The 22,898-nt window shown below is 45.9% G+C and overlaps 1 protein-coding gene across 1 annotated transcript; it reads right to left on the bottom strand.

The window, feature by feature from the left end:
• Window positions 1–4,061: 4,061 nt before the first annotated feature.
• On the bottom strand, window positions 4,062–20,480 carry T265_00226 (hypothetical protein; the record flags this gene model as incomplete). The annotated part of the gene is made up of 11 exons (XM_009163934.1): window positions 4,062–4,144; window positions 5,794–6,080; window positions 8,414–8,800; window positions 8,910–8,988; window positions 11,636–12,229; window positions 17,422–17,504; window positions 18,551–18,608; window positions 18,649–18,708; window positions 18,745–18,855; window positions 19,809–19,935; window positions 20,356–20,480. 10 exons carry the CDS (start codon window positions 20,478–20,480, stop codon window positions 5,800–5,802), a joined length of 1,905 nt encoding a protein of 634 aa, XP_009162198.1.
• Window positions 20,481–22,898: the final 2,418 nt, after the last annotated feature.

Consider the following 22,898-nt stretch of genomic DNA (forward strand, 5'->3'; position numbering starts at 1 on the left):
GCCCCAATCTTCGTATCAGGAACAATTAAAGTTGCGGGGTCGATCAGAACGTCAATCTTTTTTACCCAGTCAACCGAATTATGAGATTCGACCGAAGAAGAAAAGACCCCTCACATGATCTGGCAACTAATGATTAAGTCTTATGTCCATACATATTACAACATATTCCATTCGCTACTCAAATCCCTATAATGCCGTTTACCAGATATGACCTCCAGAAACACACGGAAAGCCCTTGTACAACCAGTGACAAAAATAAAGCACACTCTGTTACCATGTTTGGAGAAACGTGTGAAATGTTGCAGATGTGAATTTACACTAAGCTGGCAGCTGAATGGTAGGAGGAAAGAACGGATATAATCAAATCGAGGACCAAGTAAATTCTACCGACGCAGTCATTACGAACTGTTCACACTGTTTCATTGCCCCCATTACAGTGCATCAAGTGGTGTCGGGTACCGAGAGTTCGGTATGTTAGTCATCAGGATTTGTATCAGACCATTCATTAGCAGTAAGCTGGTATTGTTTACTTCACAGCTCGTTAGACGAGCAGTCATATCTGGTTCAAACGGACAACTTTCACGGATTGGTTGGACGGCTTATTTTCCTATGATCAGCTATCTTTCGGTGCCTAGCTGCCATGTCATCCGAAAGAAGCAAAGTGGCTGACGTACTGCCAGCTTGCCCGAAGCCTTTATTTAGAAACTGACAAACGTGCACAAGGACTTATGAACCATCAATCCTACCATCCACAAAAGCACATTCAGAACTGACTATTGTTATTATAGGATTCTTCGGTGATGAATTTTGTATATGGTCATGCACATATGCCAAGATTATTGTGCACAAGTTGTGGCTTTCAACTTAAGTAAGTAGCTGTCAACTAAGGACAGGAAGTGCAGCAGTGATGCTATTGTTGTTTCTCTTACTCAGTATTTGTCGTGAAGATGTCTCAACTTCACTGCAATTAGGGGAGAATGCAGCCGTTAATCTGCTCTACTGAACTATCGCAAGAGGAAATTCACCGCTGCGGTGTATTAACTGAACTCACGAAACGCCGTCGTCTTACATCAAGAGAATGATGCATCAAGACCAATATCAGTAACAAATATTTTGGTATGTACTTGTTCATCTACAACTTTACGGACAGGATGTAAATTAACTCTCGTGAGATTGACAAATAAATCAAAGTCGGGCAGAGGTGTCCGACGGCGGAGAGCAGGGGATTTTTGCAGCCCAGCAGTGAGGACAAAAGATGCGATATTTGGTTACCGTTATTTAGTTGTCAGATACAAGCAATTAGCCTTTCCCTGTATCCCTGCCACAACTTACATCGTTGCAAAACCATCTGCGTTACCTGAGCTATCAACATCCTGTTCAACATAAAATCAAAGCAGAACGGAACAGTGAAATACTGACACCGAACGACACTTCAGGCTCATTGTCAACCACACCGCATGTGGGCATTGGTCACATTACTGTTGCCACGGCCAAAATGGCACACCGACAAAAAACCCATTATCCAGTTAAATAATTGCACATGAAGCAAACGGTTCTAAAGGCCTAGGCACTTTGACTTAAGTGTTTCGACGACCCACATGGTTGTGACCCAGGTGCCCGTTCGTTCGACCTCCGACCACTAGTCAACATTTGTTACAAACGAAACATCAACTTGAAGTTTAGGGTACTGAATTCCTTACAGATGTGGTCGCATGCAAATGAGTAAGCAGGCATGATACCACTTACCAAACAGTGGTGCAATGTTCCACTTTTTTGACTAATTGGTTAAGTGAATGAAAATGAAAATTCATTGGCAGCAGATTGAACTAAACTGCTCCATCGCATGATGGTTTGATAAAAAACAACCAATCAGTAGTGGACAACCACTGGATGCCAGTGAAGTGTAAAACAAATTTTCCAGTTGATCGAACACGGTCACACTTGAGACTAGGTTACAGTCGGTGGTACTAAAAAGCATCATTTTCTGTGAAAAGTAAGCCTCCATGTTCTTGAAGGGACATACTACCTAATAGGTTGCTGAAAATCCTTTGACAGCTCTCGATTGGTTATGCCCCTCTTGGAACCCACCAGTGTGACGCAGTTCCCCAGAACTTGAGTTCAACTGACAAACTACACAGCGATAACCCACATATGGTACCAACTGGAAACCAAGTGAAATGGATGTGTACTTAGGAACAAAAGCCTACCAGCTGTGTAGCTCTTAAAAAACAGACTGATCATTAATTTGTAGTACCTAGTCGATACACTCCATGAAAATACACGTGCAAGATTTGCTGTACCAGCGACTCCAGTCATGACCTTCAAATTGGTGTGGCACATAAGGGGAGGATCTCGTTATCTCTCGGTAGCGACTTTGACCTGTTTCAAAGTGGGCAGACGACCCAAAACCTCGCGTAAAACCTGGTGTCTACGTGAAGTAAACAGGCATACGATCTCGTGCGATTCAGGCGAATGAGCGGAACAGTCGCGCCTACCAAAGCTGAATAGACACCAGGTTAAACATGAACAGTTGGCCGATAGGTTTGTCAGTGAGTGGCACTGACAAAGCCCGCGGGCAGCAAGCGAGAGATCTCACCTGCTTGACTTCCATATTAGATAGCACTCAATTATGCATGTATTGTGCGCTGAGCAAAAGCTGAGGCCTATTCTGAAATCTCCTTAGCATGACACAACTCAAATCATTCAGCAATTCTTATTATACCTGCATTATTCTTTAGCAGTTTGGAGTAGTGGATTTTTCTGGTCTAAAACTGGTTGTCTCCACTACCTGTTTTTTTCACAACTTCCGGAAACTAGCTCACTAAATAGACTCTACTGGTCAGAAATAGTACTCCAGTCAAATGAAACCAGCAGCGCGGACAATTAGGTTAAGCCTCAACTGCACATTTGAAGTTGCCCAGAGTGGAATACAGCCATATGCAATTGGGACCGGAACTTTGGGGAAAATCGGCGTTGTACGCCAGGCGACTCCATAGGTAGTGTCCCAGCTCAGAGCCCATACTCATGACTATTTTCAAACAACATTCCGAAGTTTACGATACTAAGCCCGATGACAGAACCCCAATGTAATGCAGTTACGTGAGAGAAGTAGCTTAGTGAAGCTTTGAGACCGGCCAGTCTTTCTGACTTACCACATGAATCCAGCTCCCACAAAAGTGTCTATCGACTTCCGCGCGAAACTAGACGTAATAGGCTGTCCATCAGCAGAAACACGAGTGCCGCGAGGCTGAAAATACTCCGAAAAAATCACATTGCAGTAGTGTTATGCGAAATTACGTACCGACAAAACGCTATAACATATCAGACGACCGAACTGGTCTCGTCGCAGACAGCCGGTCACTGACGAAATTACGGATCAGCTTTTCGTGTTTAACCTGGTGTCCATTCAGGTTTGATAGGCGCGACGGTTCTTCTTACAGGAATCGTACAGGATCTTGCGTCTGTTACCTCTACTATGGCATCAGGTGTACGTGGTTTCTGGGTCGTCCACCCTGTTGATATCAGCCCTGATCACCCTTAAGTAATAAAGAGATGTCGTACCTTCGGTCGTACGCAACAACTAGAATCTAACAGAGTCGCTCATACATCGCGCTACAGGCGAAATGTGCGCGCACGTGTGGTGTCGGCTGGATATTTTGAAAACGCATCGAGCGACTCAGGTTCTGCAAAGCCCCGCCGCGTCTTCACACTGATAGATGTAAAAGCAGCTATTGAGATAACTTAAAAGTGGTGTCCCTAAACGATGGAATAAGACCCGGGATGCCTTCAAAATAGTATTTGGACGGCGTTGCGTGAATTTTGAAAAATCCAGTGGACTATTCGATCTTTAAGAGCGACTGGGATAAACATGCTACACAAACACATCAACGTGAAAATCTTTACACATACTTCATATTTTACGACCATCCAATTAACGTGAGGAGCGGAACACACTGTTTCAAAAACTCCGTGGAACCGATTATTCCTTTCAAGGAGGTACAAGTCAAGAGGTTAAAGCAACGATGTATGTTTGCAAATCACATACAGCAGGTAGAATCTCAGTAGCGTACCGGATAAAAGCACTCATTCAGGGTCATTCCAGGTGCAACGTTAGTGTTGATTCTGGCATGGGCAGGTAGAGGATCTAACGGAAGGAAAAGGGGAAAATAGAGTAACCTCGAATTTTTTCGTGGGTATACGATGAGAGGTAACTGTATGCGACTCTTCCATAGATCTCACGGTGAACAACACAGTTTTTAAGCCTAATAACGACCAAAGTTTCTGTAGAGATAACTTGGTAAGCCGGTTTGTATCAGGGAGTTTTAGTAGTTCAAGGAAGAAATCGTGGGTCACAAAAACACTGATGTCTCCAAACCCCAAACACATTAAGTGATATTCCAGGAATGGTCCAACTTTCACGAACCAACACGCATGAAGAGTCCGGATTTATGTGATACTCCCACCTATTTCGACCTTGGGGAAGCCAAACGATTTCGGCAGCAATGGAGATATGGTCTTTTTATAGGCAGGAGAGAAGTCTTAGGCGACGATAAATGAGCATAGTTACAGTTGTATTAGAGTGGGAGTCGTTACAGGGTGGGCACAATTTTTCAGTTCGAAAACTGACTGTCCCGGACAGGCAGTAGCTTTGCATACACCACACGGAAGCAGACTAAAGCAATAACAAGTATTCATGAGTATTCGTGAGATGCGCACTGCTGATGATTCCCAATAAGGATGAAACAGCTATACAGTGCTTCTCGGCTTTTCAGCATAGATTGGCTTCACTTGCAGGACGAAATCTCCACAAAAATCTCAAATCTCCTCACACTACCAACAAGTATTCATATTGCGTGACGTGCATGAACCAGCCCTGTGCTAAAAAATCGATCAAGACAGGTCATGAACAGGATTTTGATATCACGGAACAATGTGGCAGCGATTCTGGCGGTGCGAAATGGTTTTGTGACTGCCGGCCCGTGCATCTGGGTCAGGGAACGAAAAGAATCGGTCAGCTGTAGCGCCCTTTCGGCGCCTAGCTACCATGACAACGGAAGGAGGCACGAGGGATGAGATACTGCCAGACTGGCCAAGCCTATACAGGAGCAGTCGAGATGCTGAGGTCCGTAAGCTGGCGCCTTAACCACTGAGCTATCTCGAACGAAGGGCATTGCATTAGAATGCTTCCTCTTAGGCGGGAGGAGGTAAGTCAATTATTTCGGGAACCAGAAACTTCATCTTGGGGAATCGATTCCTTGAGAGGGGAATCCTGTGCCAGAACAATCGACTACCCGAAAGGAGTGTCGTCAGTATCACAATGAGTACCGCATAACAATTCCAAGGGTTTGAAAAAGGAAGGTGAACGATGGACGCCATTTCGAAGAAAACCTCTCAACAAATCTTTGGAAGGTTCACAGCTGTAGAAAAGAATCCGACAAAATAAGGATCGATTGGAAAAACAAACCAAACCATTCACACACGCAGGGAAAAGCTACAATCCAAAACGCAATAGAAACGATATAAACCCCGAAAGAAGAAGGATAAAACGGCTTCATAGAGTCATAGAGGCTTTAGAGTCAAATCAAAAAGGATATGTGGTCGATATGGTGTGAAGTAATAGCTGACCACGAACTAGACTCACACTAGTCTGGCCTTTGACGGGAGACTCAACCAAATCCCAGCTGAAACTCTCGTTGAAGAGCACCAGGTTTTGAACCAGGCTTAAACAGATGATGCATGGCAGTCAGAGGGAGACCATCCAAAACGCTAGGGTTAGGTCCGAAATATACTTACTCGGCATCATACGTTGAGCGGAAAGAAACTGAGGGAATCAGTAGAAAAGGAGTGGCGTGCAAATGCAGGAGGTGGTAAGGTCCACTGGCTAGGTGCATTGTGACTAGCCTGAGTTACGGATTGGATGCCGTGAGTTGTCGCACTGATTGGATATTCTGTTCTGACCTGTCCGAACCATAGAGGCGGGGAAATCATCACGGGATTTCGGTACGCGCTTAGCGGCCAGTCGGCAGCGACATCCAATGATTGTATAGCGCCCATGGAATCAGGGGAAAAACGGGGCCATGCTGGAAAGATCGAAAGTAAATTATTAAAAAAAAACTAGGGGTCGAGTGCACTGGGGAACACGCGAAGAAGCATTTAAAAGACTGAACATGAATTCAACAGTGAAAAAAACTGAAAACCAACAACAAAAAGGGCTCGAAACATGCAATACGTCACTGAAATCAATCACTGTGGATTTCTTACCAGATACACTCTATCGTTAGAATGTGATTTCACAAACTTTCTCGGCCTATTTGGTATTTGACAAACAGAAATGAGATTATTCTTAGACACCAGAAAGAATAAGTAATAACTTTATAAGAGGCCCCACTTTTTTCATTCGTTATTGTCAAAAGCGGTGTCTTACCTCGGGCTTTTCCCGTACAATAGCGGATGCCAATGGTTCAGTGAAACCTCGACGTGCCCCCCTTCGAAACATGGTTACGAGCTAACGTCGAGCATAGCATAACCTCTTTACACTAACCGCTTGGTGTCCACCACACCAAATGATTCTTGCGGTTCTTTATCAATAAGTTACCACCTTTCTGATAGCAGTAGCTACAGTGTATTAGTTCTCACATCACCAACTACACTGCCTTCAAACGGCTTCACGCAGCGTCTCACGTCTCTATTTCTAAAAGATGTGTACACGTCATCAGCACAAGGACCAACATACAGCTTGAGGACGCCCATGTGGGTGGGGTAGGTAGCTGAGAATTGGTGGTGGGAGATGATAAATTGGTACGTAAATACAGCAGTCAGTGGATTGTTAAGTGGGGGAATTGGAAAGGGAGCTATGCATTGAAGGTAATAGCTTGGATGCATGAGCGCCACTGAAGACGCGACTGGGCTATGTTTAACAATGTCTTTAACCATTGATATGTCCCGTCTCGGTGTCCCCATCCAGAAAAACGGCAATGACCAGAGCAGCTGAGCTTGCGGGTAATGACTTGCACACCTCGCTGCCAGGTTATTATTTGACCTCCTCTGCCTCGCTTCCACCACCACCAGGACTGATACAGCTGCACAGATATACAAATTTGTCTAGTACCTCAATCGGCTCATCCGCAAGCACGAGGCTAGGGTTAGAGCCAACCCATTCTTACAGTAGTACTTTACACTTGGTATGTGTGAGGCGCATGCCGAACCGCGAGGCAGAATTATTTAGATTATTTAATGTTGTTTGCATTGCCACGGGGTCAGATCCAAGAGGAGCTATGTCATCTGCGTAATGAACATATGTGAGCGGACACCGAGTGAGCGCTCCGAACCCACAGGCATTAGAGGCTGGTAGTGAGTCTTCAATGGTCGTATCAATGAAGAATTTGAAGAGGAAAGGTGAAAGAGAACAACCCTGTCAGACACCACTTGAAGTGGTGAACTCAGGTAAGAGCTTCCCGTAGACTTTCACACGTCCGCGGGAGTTGACTTACAGCGCCTTATGGATGGTCAAGAATTTATGGGGGACACCTTTTCTCCACGGACACTGTCATAGTGTCTGACGGTCCACAGAGTCAAAGGCAGTTTTCAGATCAAGAAAAACAACCATTGTTGGTTGCTGGAAGCAGTGTCGCTGTTCCAGACTCTGTCGGAGGGTGAATATATGACAGATGCACCCTCTTGCAGGACGAAACACAGCTTGGTTTTCACGGATCTGTCTCTTCTTGTGTTCAGTCAACCATCGAAGGATAAGGCCAGAGCGTACGTTCGATACTACAGCTAATAGGCTGATGCACCAATAAGCTTTTTCAGGGGGATCTCCGCCTTCCTTGAAGAGGGCTGGATACAGACCGTCCGGTCCTGGTGCCTTGTCACGTTTCAGTAAGAACAGTTCGTACTTTATTTCTCCTTCTGATGAGAGATCAAGGTCTACATTCCATTCGTCCGTATGTGCTTATGCACAAGCTATAACACACCGAAACTCGCTTGCCGCAATTAGCATGCAAGTCATTCTGTTTATCTATTGAGGTTATTCGAAAGACGTGTCTTCTTGCTGTTTTCAATCAAACAATATGTTGTAACTGGGTTGTCAGACATGTTTCCTGAGAGATTCTGACTTATTCCTTAAGTGACTCGTTTCTTCAAAAACGGTTAAACTTCTCCGGATCATCACTTGCACATTTCTCTTGCACGCTCTCAGTCTGAAGTATCTGCTAGGCATGTCCGCTAAAATCGCACAAAAACGGGAAACAACATCAAATGAAGGGTAATTAAGGAGCAAACGCAACATCGTAGAAAGTTGATTCCTGAACTAAGTGACAGAGCGAGAAATGTGCTATGAGCCGGAAAACAGTCTACATAGCAGCTTTTTCATGATGACTTTCGTAAGAGGGATAACGAACGAAACCATACTCACCCGTAAAAGGACGAGGGGAAGTCTGCACATATGCGCTTGCGGGTCTTGAACAGAATGGCGGAGAACACGACTGGGAGGCAGAGAATGGCCCTGGTTGACTGAAGGGAGGCAAACTCGGTGGTTGGTTGAAACTGACAGATGCCGGACTGAAGAAGGGCTGCGATGGCAGTGGTGCGGTAAACGGTGGTGCGTGTACGCCAAAAGGCTGGAATACAGGAGAGAACTCAGGACTCCCTGTAACCGCGTTCGAACTTCTTTCCGATATAGTAGAGTTGCGGCCAGCTGGAAACCCTTTGTTGGCTGGCCGTGTAGGCCGACTTTTGCGTGTCAAGCGATTAGCCTGTGTTTGCGATGCGGAAGTTGCGATGGCAGCAGTAGTATCGTTTTCTAAAGTAAAAAGTCAGTGAAGGGAAGGCATCTGCATAATCAGTCCAAGAAGACGATAGATGGAAGGCTCAGAAAACCAAACAAAATATAGAAAGCTGATTCAACCTACCAGTGGCCGGCATGCGGCGTTTGGCACGTACAGCTCGTTTGTGGAGGCGTTCCTGCTCGTCATCGGAAAACTCCAGTTCCTATGGGAATATGAAACATCAGAGAAAGAGAAACTGATTATTCGCTGCTTCGATTGCTAAGAAGGTTAGGGAACTTCATTCTGAGGGTATGCGTTGCTACATTTGAAGGCGGTATCTCACGACCTACGAAATCCAAGTGACACCTGATTCCTCCACGGCAATCCCAAAAAAGTGGCATATGAATAACATACTGAAACCAATGGGAAAAAGCTGAATCATCTGCTACCTGGGTGAAGAGTAAAAGCTTGCGCTCATTATAGCGAACACCATCATATCAAGAGGCGCAAGTCATGAAAAATAACAAGCTGAGATAAAATCTACATTCACCAGACAACAGAAGCATGTCTCAGAATCTCAATCATGTGGAGCTGGACAGAGATAGTCTGTGATTCAACGTCGAATACAAATAGGCTGGTCTAGGATGAGAGCAGACAGAAGCGAGCTTGATTGCATAACACAGGTGACTCTACAAGTTAGATTAACTTCATTCGGGCGATAAGTGGAGACGGAAGGTGTGATTAAAGGTTAATATTACATAGTCACTGAGAAGTTCTACACGGTAAGATACATAGATGTTGACTGGTATTCGACTGAATTTCTCGTTTATAGATACAATGACTAAAATTTGAGGACTAGACCTATCTGATGAGTCCTAAGAGGAAAATTTGTACTGTCTTGTCCAGAGTTTTCATCGGCTTTATGAGTAGAATCATGTCAAGTTAATTAAAATGATGACGAAGTAGACAATTCATGAACCTTGCTTCAAAGACAACACATTAGGCGTAAAGTAATGCCGCGTGCCTCAGGTTATACATCAATGCTTGAAAAAACTGAGGAAATGTTGTGGGGAAAATTAATTCCGGCCCCCTAAGTTTCCCTACCGCCAATTCCCAGGTTAATCAATGACCAAATGCGTTGACTCCATAGGTTCCGAAAACCACTTGACGTTAAAAGCTGGTGACGAACGTCAGTTGTAGCCAAAAAATTCCGTGACAAATAGTGTCGTGGAAACACGTACAGGTAGTCACAGATAATTAAATGAAAACATCTGCAAAACACAGTGTAATTGGGTGAGAGGATGAACACAAGTTTTTGACTGCTATACTGGCGCCTTGCCCTCACCAAACTATTGCGTTTACAAACGTTACTTGACTTGACACGGCTGCCATTTGTAGGAGGATGTTTACGGTCCAAAGATGTTCATGAATGTTCATGAACACACCATAATGCAACAAGACTTCCATTAGGCTCGATGAGTTAACTTGTGGCATTCACGTATTACGGGTTCGACGAACGAAAACGAAGAACATCGTTTCGTGTCTCAACAGCAGAATTTGTTGCGAGAAAACGATAATTTGTCCACGCGAATTCGAAAGTATTAACTGCTAAACACGGCACTAGCAAACTCGGTTGTCTTGGGAAGCCTGACAAATCATAAAGCTACCAACTGATTATTTCAAAAAAAGGACAAAAATGAGTCTGCCACTCGTATCGTCATTCTTTTTTCGAAAAAAAACAGACGGTACGCGAAAATTACGTTGTAGAGGATTGCAAACCCTAAGAAGCCTCATTTCACAATTCTTAACATTCTTCTACACATGAAACAAAACATATTTGCTCCGTTTTCTTTACCAAATCAGACATTTGCAATGAATACGAACCACTGTATGCAAAGCGATTTTCAGACCTCTGCGTCGGTATGCGTTAGTCTTTTTCCGTCCAACAAACACAACATACTGTCCAAGCAGTGGCAACTAGCTTTGTACTCAAAATGCCCTCCGAAAACTGCCAGTCATTTTCCGGACTTTTTCACCTAAATGACCTTCAAAATGATTGCTGCATGCCCCGTACTGATTCTGCTATTGCGTTTATCCGATTTATCACCATCGATGCGTACATGACGGCCGGCAAGGTGGCCGTGATAGTACCGAATGACTACCATTGCTTAATTGGGGGTTTTGGTCGACATCACATCCCATCCCATCACAAAAACGATGGGATGATGAGATAGAAGCAAGTCGAACTCAGGTGTTTGTTCTTGCTCGGAACTATCTACCATAACTACACAGAGCACTAGTGCGTGGGCCCGGTGTGATCAATAAAATTGATTTGGCTGAGGGATAAAAACGTCAGGGAAACGGCGGTATAGAGGGAAACAACGTGAAAGCTGTAAAAGGATGCTCGAAACCGATGGGAAGCGTGAGTACATAACAGTGATAGAATGTCCTTCCTTTGCTCTGGTTGCTACGCATCCTAAGTTATAGCCGATGTGTGAACAATCACTTTCTGTTGGCTACCGCTCAGCAAACAAGACCTAAAGGTTAGAGAACAGCTAGCAGTGGCAGGATCTTGTTCTTGATTCAAAATGAAAGTACTGGGGAACAAGAACGACAGTGCACTACACTTTGATAGGCATTTAGTATCGTATAAAACGCGTCCATCGAGTGCTTCCATGAGTCCTTTTTGTGCTCTTTGTGAGCGAAATATCAAGTATACCTTCCATCCTAGTATGGCAAACCTGGCTGATACCTCAAGGTACTCATGTAGACTCATAACACATCAGATCTCGAAAGCAATGAAAATTATTATCATGAAATAGGGCGGGCGATTGATAGTTCAGCAGAGAATTCGGAGAACGGGAATTTACCTCGGGAGGTGGTTCCGTGTCTCCAACCCAGGATGCATCAGACCCCTTCATTTGAACTAGCTGCGAATAAAATACGGGAATAGATAACTCAGGGTTGTCCTTCACGTAGTAAACAGTGTCCTCTACAGACACAGACGGACACGCAGCATCTATGCACGCGTCTGGAGAGCAGTTATCAGTGGAGGTGATGTTGTTGCTGCCGTCCAGAGTAAGATTATTGTCCGGACACTGCTGTAAGCCTTTAGCAGGGATGTCGTCGTGATCACCCGGAGTATCATTGGTGTTCGCACACAACTGCATGCCCTCATGGAGAGATGCGTCGCACGGATTACGTTCCAGCAGATCTGTGACAGAGCTTAAGTTCTCATCCATCGTGGTATCGTTAGCTTGATTGGTTGGAAGGTTTGGGGAAGATCCAGTTGTTTGGGCCTCTTGCTCGAGGTCAGAATCCAAAACGACGACCTCTGTTACGGGATGCCGTCGACGGTGCGATTTGCCTCTACTTTTGCTGGTGTTTGTATTAATCAAACACAGTGAATTGGGGAGAACAACAATATACCGGGGTTTGGACACAGGACCGAAGGTTTCATAAACCTGAAGTGACACGATAGGAAAGAACGAGAGATAGTTATGCAATGTTAGTTCTCGATGGAAAAACCGCAAAGCACAGTAATAACAACCTATAGTCTATAATTCATGACAGCCCTGCGGGAAAGACATTTAGTTACTGGATGGTGCCCATCCGACCAATTAACCTGACAGTAATGTAAAACAGACGTGGCTGCGAATGAAAGAAAGTGCTAGATCGGATGAGGAACCGCACTTAATGATCAGACCTGTTTACACCGCAGTTATAGGACCAAGATGTACCTACTTTACCTACCAAGCATCTGTTGATGGAGTGAGTGCAAGCTCCTATCAATGAAAGGACAGAAGGTATCAAAAGACATGATAACGACGTTTGTATTTGCGACGGTTATTGCGATTTGTTATTTGGCGGACCGTCAACAAGAGACTGGACCTTAGTGAGTTGTGACGGCTTTTGTGTCCCAATAATTAGAGGACTGACCAGTAGTCTCTTGACCCTCCAGGTTGGGGGCTGGACCATTTATAACAACTTGTTCTGCAAAATTCGGAATATACCCACATTATCAGCCAACCATTGCTGCCTTGAGGTCAACAGTTTGAGCCAAAGGTTTTGGTTGAGGACCCCAATCGTCCTTCTGTCAGGTTCTGAGCGCCCTGACAATATTTAAGCTCACGTACAACCATTAACTGCACACATACAACTAAACTCATGCCACATCGGCCCTCGCGTAGTACCATAAGCCAGATCATCACCTCACTTGCTGCATACAGCAGGGCAGGTAAGCAAAAACAGGCTACTGCTGACGCGTCCATTTTTCTCCCTCCCCATCTCCCAACCTCATCAATAACTCCCTCGCTGTAGGCCCAACACTTAGGACTGATGATTCTATTCGGCCTGCATCGGTTTTGCAAGCAAAATCTGCGCGTCATCCGGCGCCGACATCCTCAGGCATCTCGAAACCAAGCCTCCGGCCTCGGGTCATCCGGCGCCGACATCCTCAGGCATCTCGAAATCAAGCCTCCAGCCTCGATGCCTAGTCTCTGTCTGCTTTCAATATCTACACTCTGAAGCAAGCAGGAAAACAAGCTGCTCTTGCTCCCACACTGGACTCGTTTGACATTGATGTGTGCTGTGTATCAGAAACAAGGAGTCAAGATGCAAGCACAGTGGCGGAGCTAACTGTCTTATCACTCTGCAGTCGCTTCCAGCTGCGCACCTCTGGCGATCCAGAGGCAGCTGGGACAGGATGTACAGTGGTTGGTATCGTCCTAGGTCACCGGGCGGATGTATCTTGCTTGACTAGATACCCGTTGATGGTTGCCTCTGTGCGCTTCGTCTGGCAACGTCTGTGAGGAAGCATCACAACAGTGGTGCTGCTGTAACCTCCGAACAAAGTCCGAGTCGGTACCGAACAGAATTTGGCTTCACGAATTATCAGACATCAAGTAAAAGTGAGCACCGACCATGAAGCCTGGAAGACTAAAGAAGTGGAAGAGGCCCAGAAAGCCAGGAATATCCAAAGATTATTTCAGCTGTTCCGTGCGGCCGGCTGTGAGCGAAACCATGAAGGGTCAAAGTGGCGTGACTATCTCAAATAAAGAACGCCTCGACCATCCGAATACTTCGAACACTTCTTATGGCCTCCCGCTGTCACTCGTTTGCATTCTACAACTACAACAGAGTCCCCGACGGTGAATTTGGTTCTTCCTACGGCCTCGGAGGTTTATGATGGTGTACATCCTCTCAAGCGCCACCGGGCTCCTGGTCGTGATGATATCCAACCCACAGTGTTGGAAGACAGGGGTGAATTTCATAATCAGCGCTTGCCTGCGTTTCGGAAAAGAAAACTATCCAAGACAACTGAGGAGAATAGGTAATCATGTCCATTTTTAAGAAGGGGTTCTTGCTTGACTAGATACCCGTTGATGGTTGCCTCTGTGCGCTTCGTCTGGCAACGTCTGTGAGGAAGCATCACAACAGTGGTGCTGCTGTAACCTCCGAACAAAGTCCGAGCCGGTACCGAACAGAATTTGGCTTCACGAATTATCACACATCAAGTAAAAATGAGCACCGACCATGAAGCCTGGAAGACTAAAGAAGTGGAAGAGGCCCAGAAAGCCAGGAATATCCAAAGATTATTTCAGCTGTTCCGTGCGGCCGGCTGTGAGCGAAACCATGAAGGGTCAAAGTGGCGTGACTATCTCAAATAAAGAACGCCTCGACCATCCGAATACTTCGAACACTTCTTATGGCCTCCCGCTGTCACTCGTTTGCATTCTACAACTACAACAGAGTCCCCGACGGTGAATTTGGTTCTTCCTACGGCCTCGGAGGTTTATGATGGTGTACATCCTCTCAAGCGCCACCGGGCTCCTGGTCGTGATGATATCCAACCCACAGTGTTGGAAGACAGGGGTGAATTTCATAATCAGCGCTTGCCTGCGTTTCGGAAAAGAAAACTATCCAAGACAACTGAGGAGAATAGGTAATCATGTCCATTTTTAAGAAGGGGTTCGTAGTGAGTGCAGTATTCACACGGGGGATTGGCTTGAACGTTGAGAGACTTTTAGCGTCACTTCTTCGTCGACTTACGGTTATTCGTGAAACACTGACTCCAGAGCAGCAAGCAGGACTCCAGCCTGGTTGAGGTTGCGTTGATCAAATCTTCACACTCCGTCAGGTGCTGGAACAACGCCTCCTTAACACGGTTGCCCGGTAAGGAATGCCTTGGTTTTTTGTATTCCCAGACTTCTTGGAGTGTGGGAGTATACGGAGAGCTCACCAAAAGCTTCGGTACACAAAGCCATGTCCGTCGAAGATGCCCACCCTCGCCATTCCTACCTAATTTCGTGGTTGACGAGATAATGAGACGAACACTGGAAGGTCTTCAAAATCCTGGTGTTCAAATGGCTGCTTACTAAAACGTCGTTGACCTGGAATATGCAGACGATATCGTTCTCGCCTTCAAAGGGGAAAGACGTAGGTGTTTTTGGATGAACTGACTAGTCATCCTGTCCTTTGGCATGCGTTTTCTATCCACTAGGTGTAACATAATGCTCGTGGGCATACAGTCACTGAATAGGCCAGTTACGATCCAGGGAGAGACAGAGTAGTGGAGCGTTTTACGTATCTCGGATGTTGTGCCAGTTCCGATTGTAGTGTGATAGATGTCAATGCACGAATTCTCAAGCCTGGGGTCGTGTTTGTTCATTTGAGGCACCTGTGGCGTCAAACGCGTATATCCCTGAATCAGACTACAGTACAGGCTGTTTCATTGTATGACTGTGAGACTTGGCCTGTTTGAGCAGCGCAACTGAGATTCCTTTATGTCTTCGATAAGCGTTGCCTGAGGACCACAACCCGTGTAGGTTGGTGTCAGCGAATCCATAACGAGGAAACTAGAAAGCGAGTTTTCGGCTGTGAAACAGGGACCTCCATCGAAGAATGTATATAACACCAGAAACTGCGTTGGTTGAGACATAACTGTGCATGCCGAACCATTGTTTGCCGATGACAGTGCTGTCTTCCGTGCCCAATTCAGAGTAGCGAAAGCAGAGGTGGCTAGTCGTTGGCCTGATCGAGGGGTATGAAATAGATTACGACCGTGCTGTCAGTGCGACTAGCCGCGTGATGCCCGTTGCAAGATATGGCTGATAATAAGTATCGATGGCGTTCTTGTTGTCAGTTTCTATCCAGATTGCCTGACTGAGTGTCTGGAGGTGAAGGTACCTCGGAATGATTGAAGTAAGCTAGCACTAAGTCCCTTCCTCGTCCACTTTCATTCTTTTGTTCATAGTAAAGCTTCCAAATAAATCATGGCTGTACGGCGGCGAAGCATGAGTGTTGAACACTGATGTTACGCTGTCGATGGTGATTATGAGTTTGGATCATTCTGTTCGGTGCAGAAGGGATAAACCGATCTATTTATTCCCAACACTGAACCAAGCCTTCCGATCAGCTCTGGACCGGGATCAAACTAGGTAAAGCTTAAGTGACAAGGATGGAAATATCACCCAATATTACCGGCTGGTTGCGAAGACCTATCCAAAAATCTCAAAAAACTAGAGGTTAACGAGATCAACCTAGCGTCTCGGCAGTGAAAGGCAAACTGTGCGAAGATAACTCCCATGGTACATGTATACGCCACCTATCCATAAAATGGGCCATCAGACAGTAGTATGCAAGCGCAGGCGTAGTGGGTGTTCGTGGGGAATTTAAGCTGCTATCTAACGGTGTACGAATGATCACGAAATACAACCTGAGAGCCGCATAAGTTGACCAAGACCGGCTATCAACCCACCGATTGTTTATTAAACCCTTCCGAAAAGAACACCATAGGTACATAATCAGAACACTCAGAGTAAGCCGAATAACACCACTCACACATCCGAACTAAGCAAGTATCATGAATTATCCACGTATCAAGTATCCATGACGATCTCTTTCGGATTCGTCAATGCAAATGGTCATATTTTGCAGCAAATAAATAAGTGATCGTTCAGCCGAAACACCCTTTGGGTATCTAGCTACTATGCCACAGGAAGAAATCAAGGAGGCTGAGACACTACCAGGTTGTCCAAGCGCAGACAGGAGCAGTTAGAATGATGAGGTTCCGTTAGAATCGGTAATTTCGCGCCGTAACCATTGAGCTATCTCGGGCTCAACATTTTGCATTACACCATCAGACTGGGTCCTACACACAAAAGTGCAATTTAGCAGTATGAAAGTGAGCAACAACAGCCTGAGTTAAGACGACTAATTTAGAAATAACGAACCCGGTTTGGAGTGCATCACAGAATGTAATTTAAGTTTGCATGAAGCAGTCAGAAAAGGCACACGACCGTACCGAATTGTTAGTGAAAGAATAAGCAGTCTAACTTTACAAGTCCACGTAATTTTAGTGGATAGCGAAGTCAGCAAGTACAAATTTATAAATTGGAATTCGGTCTCGCAAAAGTTCGTGCTGTACTGTCTGACCACCAGACGGCGAAGGATTGTAACCCAAAATCAGACAATTTGTCCTCATTTACCAACAACACTGCCCTAAGCTACTACCAGGTCAAAGTTGTCCAATTTAGAAGAAAGTGAAGTCGGTGTCACGGAGGTAAAAATGACAAATAATGGTAACTAGGATAACAAAGTACCGATCAAGACTTTATACAGATGACTAAAAACAATGAGTCTCGGAAGCACTCACCTCACCCAGCGGCTCCCCACCCTCAAGGAACAAGGCTGATCCAGTATCCATGACGGGTGCAGAAGCATCTGCTTGAATAATAACTGGAAACCAATGAGATGAGCGGCAAATGGTTGGTGGATGAAGGCGAACAGAATTCATAAAGAAATCAGAAACAAAAACAAACCTACCCAACTTGTGTCATAACGCCTACGGAAAGGTTCTTCAAGTGAAATTACCTTTCTGATGGGAGAATGGATCTCGTTCGCCGTTAAAAAGCCTAGAGAGCCTGTTAAACTGTCTTCGGCAATTTACTTCGTTATTCAGTCATTTCACAAAATTTACCGACGGTGTTTTAAATCCTTCAAATATATGTAGTTCGGGGTGACAATCTGAATGCACGAAACTGCCTTGACTGTCGTTATGATGGACTTCAGATCATTTCACTACTGATCAGTCCAACCTGCAACCGTCACAGTGAGTCAATGGCTCTACAAAGACATCGCCATTTAGTATTCCATTCTTTTCTGCTGGTTAGTGTTCGTATTCGACTGGCGCGCCCTGTGTGACAGAACGGAAAGTCAAAGCAGAAGCTGTGGAACTTGCATCAGAATACCGTGGAATCAACGCTCACCACAATTCTACCGGCTTCATCATGGTGGAGACAGTAGTTTTGACCGAAATTCCCTGTCTGTCGTGGGTTAGACCCGTAGAAAGTAGTCAGACACGCACGGCCCCCTCAATCAGTGCTCAAGTGAAACTCATCAGATTCGTTGGAGTTATCGGCACTTCCACCTGATTAGTTGAGCAGTTTTTTTTATTTTCTACTGAGACGTTAGCACTGGTGACCAAATCAAACCAAATGATATTTGATCAAGCATCCCCTCATTCAGTGTCTCTCTCCGAAAGTGATTAAATGATAAAAAATGGAACTAAAGAATCTTTCACCGCGTAAGGCTACCTGTAAATAAATTTTCTCAAGAGTAAGCACTGCAATATCAAAACCTACAGCGACACCCAAAAAAATTTGAAGAACCAGGTCACTTTATGTTCACTTTTGGGGGCAACGTGTAGAGAATAGTGCGTTAATTAGAGAGCAAAGCTAAAATCAAGTAAGAAGTACAAAATGTCCATATCCAAGCCAACTCACCGCATCCGTCAACAACACTTGTCACCTTCCCCAGTGGTTCAAGTTGACATCGTGGACTCTAACAGAGGGAATCCGCATAATTATAAATGCTCGCTTACCACACGTTCCGGGATTTTCGGTACGTAGTCTGGAAACACGGTGAACAAGGGAGGCTTTTTCTTGACGATAAAAATGAGCTGAAACGTAAAACTTACTTTTTCAACCGGTCGTGGAGGAGGTGGTGCCTCCAACTCACTGCTTGAAGTGTCTTCATCTGATGAACTTTCGCAATGTGAATCCATAACGCTGGGTTTCACGATTTCAGCCTCAAGGCTACAAAAGCATGAATAAACCCAGGAGAATTAAAATCGAGTGTTAACAGCATGTCAGAATACTTTTCACGAGCGTCTTTTTCATACCAGTTATCGTCATCTTCATCCCAGATGGGGACCATTACTGTCGGCGATAATACATCAGTGCCAAATACTGATACCTAACTGCCTACGAACAATGTGAACAGAAAGGAGAAAGAAGCCCTGGGGTAAAAGCCTCGAAGACAACTATTAGGGAAGTAGTATTCGTACCTTCAACCACTATCAACCAGCATATAACAAATAACCATCACTGGGGTTGATCTAATACCTCACAACCTTCACCAAGCACAAGCCCAGCGTTCAACGATCGGCAAACTTTACCTAGTCAGTCTGGTTACGGAGAAATACCACCAATCGAGCTGATCATATCCTGTAGGGTTTCCATAAACACGCGAGGACCACATACACCAGAGTTGGGAAGGCATCAAGATCCCACAGCACAAACTGATTGCGGCCGCTTTTTTTCGGCGTTTCCATATTTCGCTAGCAAGGAGTTGTAATACAGAATGCTCGTCCTGACTGATGATGATTGAAAATGCGTAGAACCTGTCCGAAGCATCACAGTCGCATAGGGTTTACTTCTGTTTTAGGGATTCTAATTGATAGCTCAATGGTCAGCAACGCATCATTTTGTCGCAGATACATTGTAGCCAGCCAACCCTTGTTAGGCTACGAAGACAAGACATCCAAAGATGACTAATATTTTCCGATCGAAGGCGATAAGTTTCACAACCATGAACTGAAAATGCTTATACATTCATATATATGTTTATATACTTGTCATGCAACTATGAATGTTGAATCTCAATCAAATTGATTCCAGATGTGAGCTGACAAGCGTTGTTTGTGTCTTGGTAACCCGTGCTGTGACTTTATTTATCGTAAATCGTTCAGCTGTAACACACGAGGGCTGGGATACTGCTAGATTGCCCAAGCCTAGACAGGGGAAGTCGAGAGGCAGAGGTTGGGTTCGAACGACGGACCTTCTGGTCAGTAAATCCGCGCTCTAACCAGTTGAGACAACTCGCCCCACTTTATTTATCACAATACAATCATAGATTCTGCGGCCGTCCAGGAACGCATAACCGTCAACAAAACCAAGCTCCCCCCTGAAGTTTCATGGAAACACAAGCCGAATAATAACCCAGGACATTCAATCAATTGGAAATGTTTGGGACAGGAACGCATAACCGTCAACAAAACCAAGCTCCCCCCTGAAGTTTCATGGAAACACAAGCCGAATAATAACCCAGGACATTCAATCAATTGGAAAATGTTTGGGACCGACTGGGAAGTCATCGTTTCAGAGGGGTTTGGCAAACCATAAATCCACCGATTGTCGTAGGAAACGTTTTACATAGTCCGTCGTATACAGTTACACGACTAGAAGCGTTGAAAGGGAGCATAGGAGATAATTACAAACTTGAAGGATATTTCCTGTCGCGAACACACTGGACCTTGTCCCAGCTCGACGGTTCTTGCCTCAGTAATCCACTCAGCCGTATTGAAAGACGCTCATGCAGCAACCAGGAACAGTTTTTTGTCACCCATTCACCAAGTGCCAAGGGTATGTTCATTGGAATATGGCAGGGGAGACAAGGCCAAGGATTGGATACTATGGTATAAGCTGTCAGATGAAGTCTAATAGTTCGAGTTGCCTGAGAAGGAGAACCCATTAGCTGCGCGTTGAAGGCGACAGATTCGGCGTAGCACCACCACTGAAAGCGTGGTCAAACCATGCTTTCTAATGTCAGTGACCATTCGAGTCTCCATCCAGAAAGGCGGAATTTGTCAACCCGATTGAGTATACTGGTTTATCTTTTCACGAACAGACTAGACTGTAAAGAAGAGACTGGACTGTGTTGCGGTGTGGTGGTTTGTGTACCCCGGTGACCTACTGAGCCATACTCGGAGTGTCCGCGCGACACTCACAGAGTCTCTCATGCTAGGTTGGTCAATGGGTATGGGTATGGCGAGATGGTTCAGTGGTTGGAGCGCGAATTTACTGACCGGAAGGCCCGTGGTTCGACCTCTGCCTCTCGAATTCTCTTGTCTAGGCTTTAGCAACCTGGAAGTATCCTAGCTCTCGTGGTTCCTTCTGGTGGCATGGCAGTTACCGAAGGGTTCTACAGATGAACGATTTTCAGACGTCTGACGAACACAGTCCCCTGACCCTCCAGGCTGAGGGTTGGAACATGTATGGCGACGTGTTCCGTAAAAAAAGGTAATGTACTTGCATTTCCGGCCCAACATCACTGCCTTGTGGTTGGGCTTTTGAGCCAAAGGCTTCGGTTGAGGACTCTAAACGTCCTCCTGTCTGAGTGTGGGTGCTCTGGCAGTGTCCCAGCCCTCGTACAACCATGACACTTACAGCTAACAATACTTCCATACATCAGCCGTCGCGTGGTGCCATCAGCCGGGTCGCCTTCCTTGTTGCATACAGCAGGGCGATTAGGTGAAAACATACTATTGCTGAGGCCTCCCTTCTTACGATTTCACGTTTTCCGTATTCCATCCTCCCCCACCTAAATTTGAATGCTTTCTCCGCAGATCCCAGCTCTAGGATTGACCGTTTTTGCTCGCCCCACATCATAATTAGCTGCAGCTTGTGCACGTCCGAGTTCAGTTACAACCCTAAACGCTTCGAATTCTGTTTTCAAACACCGAAAGCCTGTCTAGTTAACCACCTTCAATGTTCGCACACAAGCAAATAGTTCAACAGGTAGCTCTTGCGCGTACGCTGGATTCTCTCTGCGTTGATGTATATTGTCTGTCAGAAACAAGGATGCAGGACGAAAGTCCTATGATCGAACTGACTGCTCCCCCTCGCTCTCTTCCGGGTTCCGGCTACGCAGCGACCGCTGCAGCTGGATATGCCGAGGTGGGTATTGTATTGAGCGACCGAGCTAAATCGTCTCTGCTTGATTGGATACTCGTTGACAGTCGCCTCTGAGCGGTTCGCTTGACAACATCTGTGAGAGAATCTAGAGGAAGTGAGGTCCATCGCACCTTGTTTATCGTGTCTGCTTGGCTGTGGCTCTGAATCTACCAAGGTCAGTTTCTGTGACGCTCTAGGTGTTCTATGTGCCCTCCTACAACGGGTTAAGAGCCCAGAAATAGTTGTGGGTGTTGGTGACATGAACGCCCAGGTAGGTAGACTAAGCGCTGCTCAAGCCCGATCGGGTGATTGTCTGGATTGGAAACGAGAGGCAAAGAAAACGGGGATCGTTTACTTCAGATGTGTGCCGATCACAGCTTAAGCCCACAAACAAGCCAGCCCCGAATCCAAATAGACTACGTCGCCATCAGTTATCGGTGGCGAGGGTCGATCACCGCCTGCCGCCCACTCTAGAACACTAGCGTGGACCCCGACCATGCAGTTGTACGCTGCTGCTTTTCATTGAGCTTTTCCGGCATACGCAAAGCGCGCACACATCTCTTGGTTACTAAGAAGCTAGTGGCCCGACCTAAAGCTACCACCTTGACGTGGTGGTCGGGCTTGAGTGCTGCAATGATCCCGCGGGCTACACTGGCTGGAACTTCGTTCCACAAGGTACAACCATGCCAGGAAGGCCAAAGTGGAGCAGCCAGACCAAGAGCAGCGAGACCCCGTACTACGAGTAATCGTGCTACGAGGCTGTCTGGGGGTAAAGTCGTACTGTCCTTTGCGACAGGAGTGTGAAGGTAGTAAGGTGTTTCCCCCAGGGGACCAGCATGTCCATATTTATGGAAGCAGCGATGCTGCCTTCCCCCGAGGAAGGACGGGTTAGAAAAGGTTGGCCCCAAAAGCCGCACACTCCGATCGCCCAACGGTTGACCGTGACCGCCGGCGCATTATCCGATACGGTCGAAATACTTTTAAAACCAAAGAGCCCGGTGCTGCTCAAAAGGCACCTGCTGTGCGCAGCCGCATCAGGAATGAGACAGTAATGCCTTATTCCCTGCGCCCTCGGGTTAGGCCAACCCCCTGCAGCCGAGCAGGTCAGACTATTGAG

This window comes from Opisthorchis viverrini, assembly GCF_000715545.1.
Source record: "Opisthorchis viverrini unplaced genomic scaffold opera_v5_2, whole genome shotgun sequence".
In the NCBI taxonomy this organism is placed as follows: domain Eukaryota; kingdom Metazoa; phylum Platyhelminthes; class Trematoda; order Opisthorchiida; family Opisthorchiidae; genus Opisthorchis; species Opisthorchis viverrini.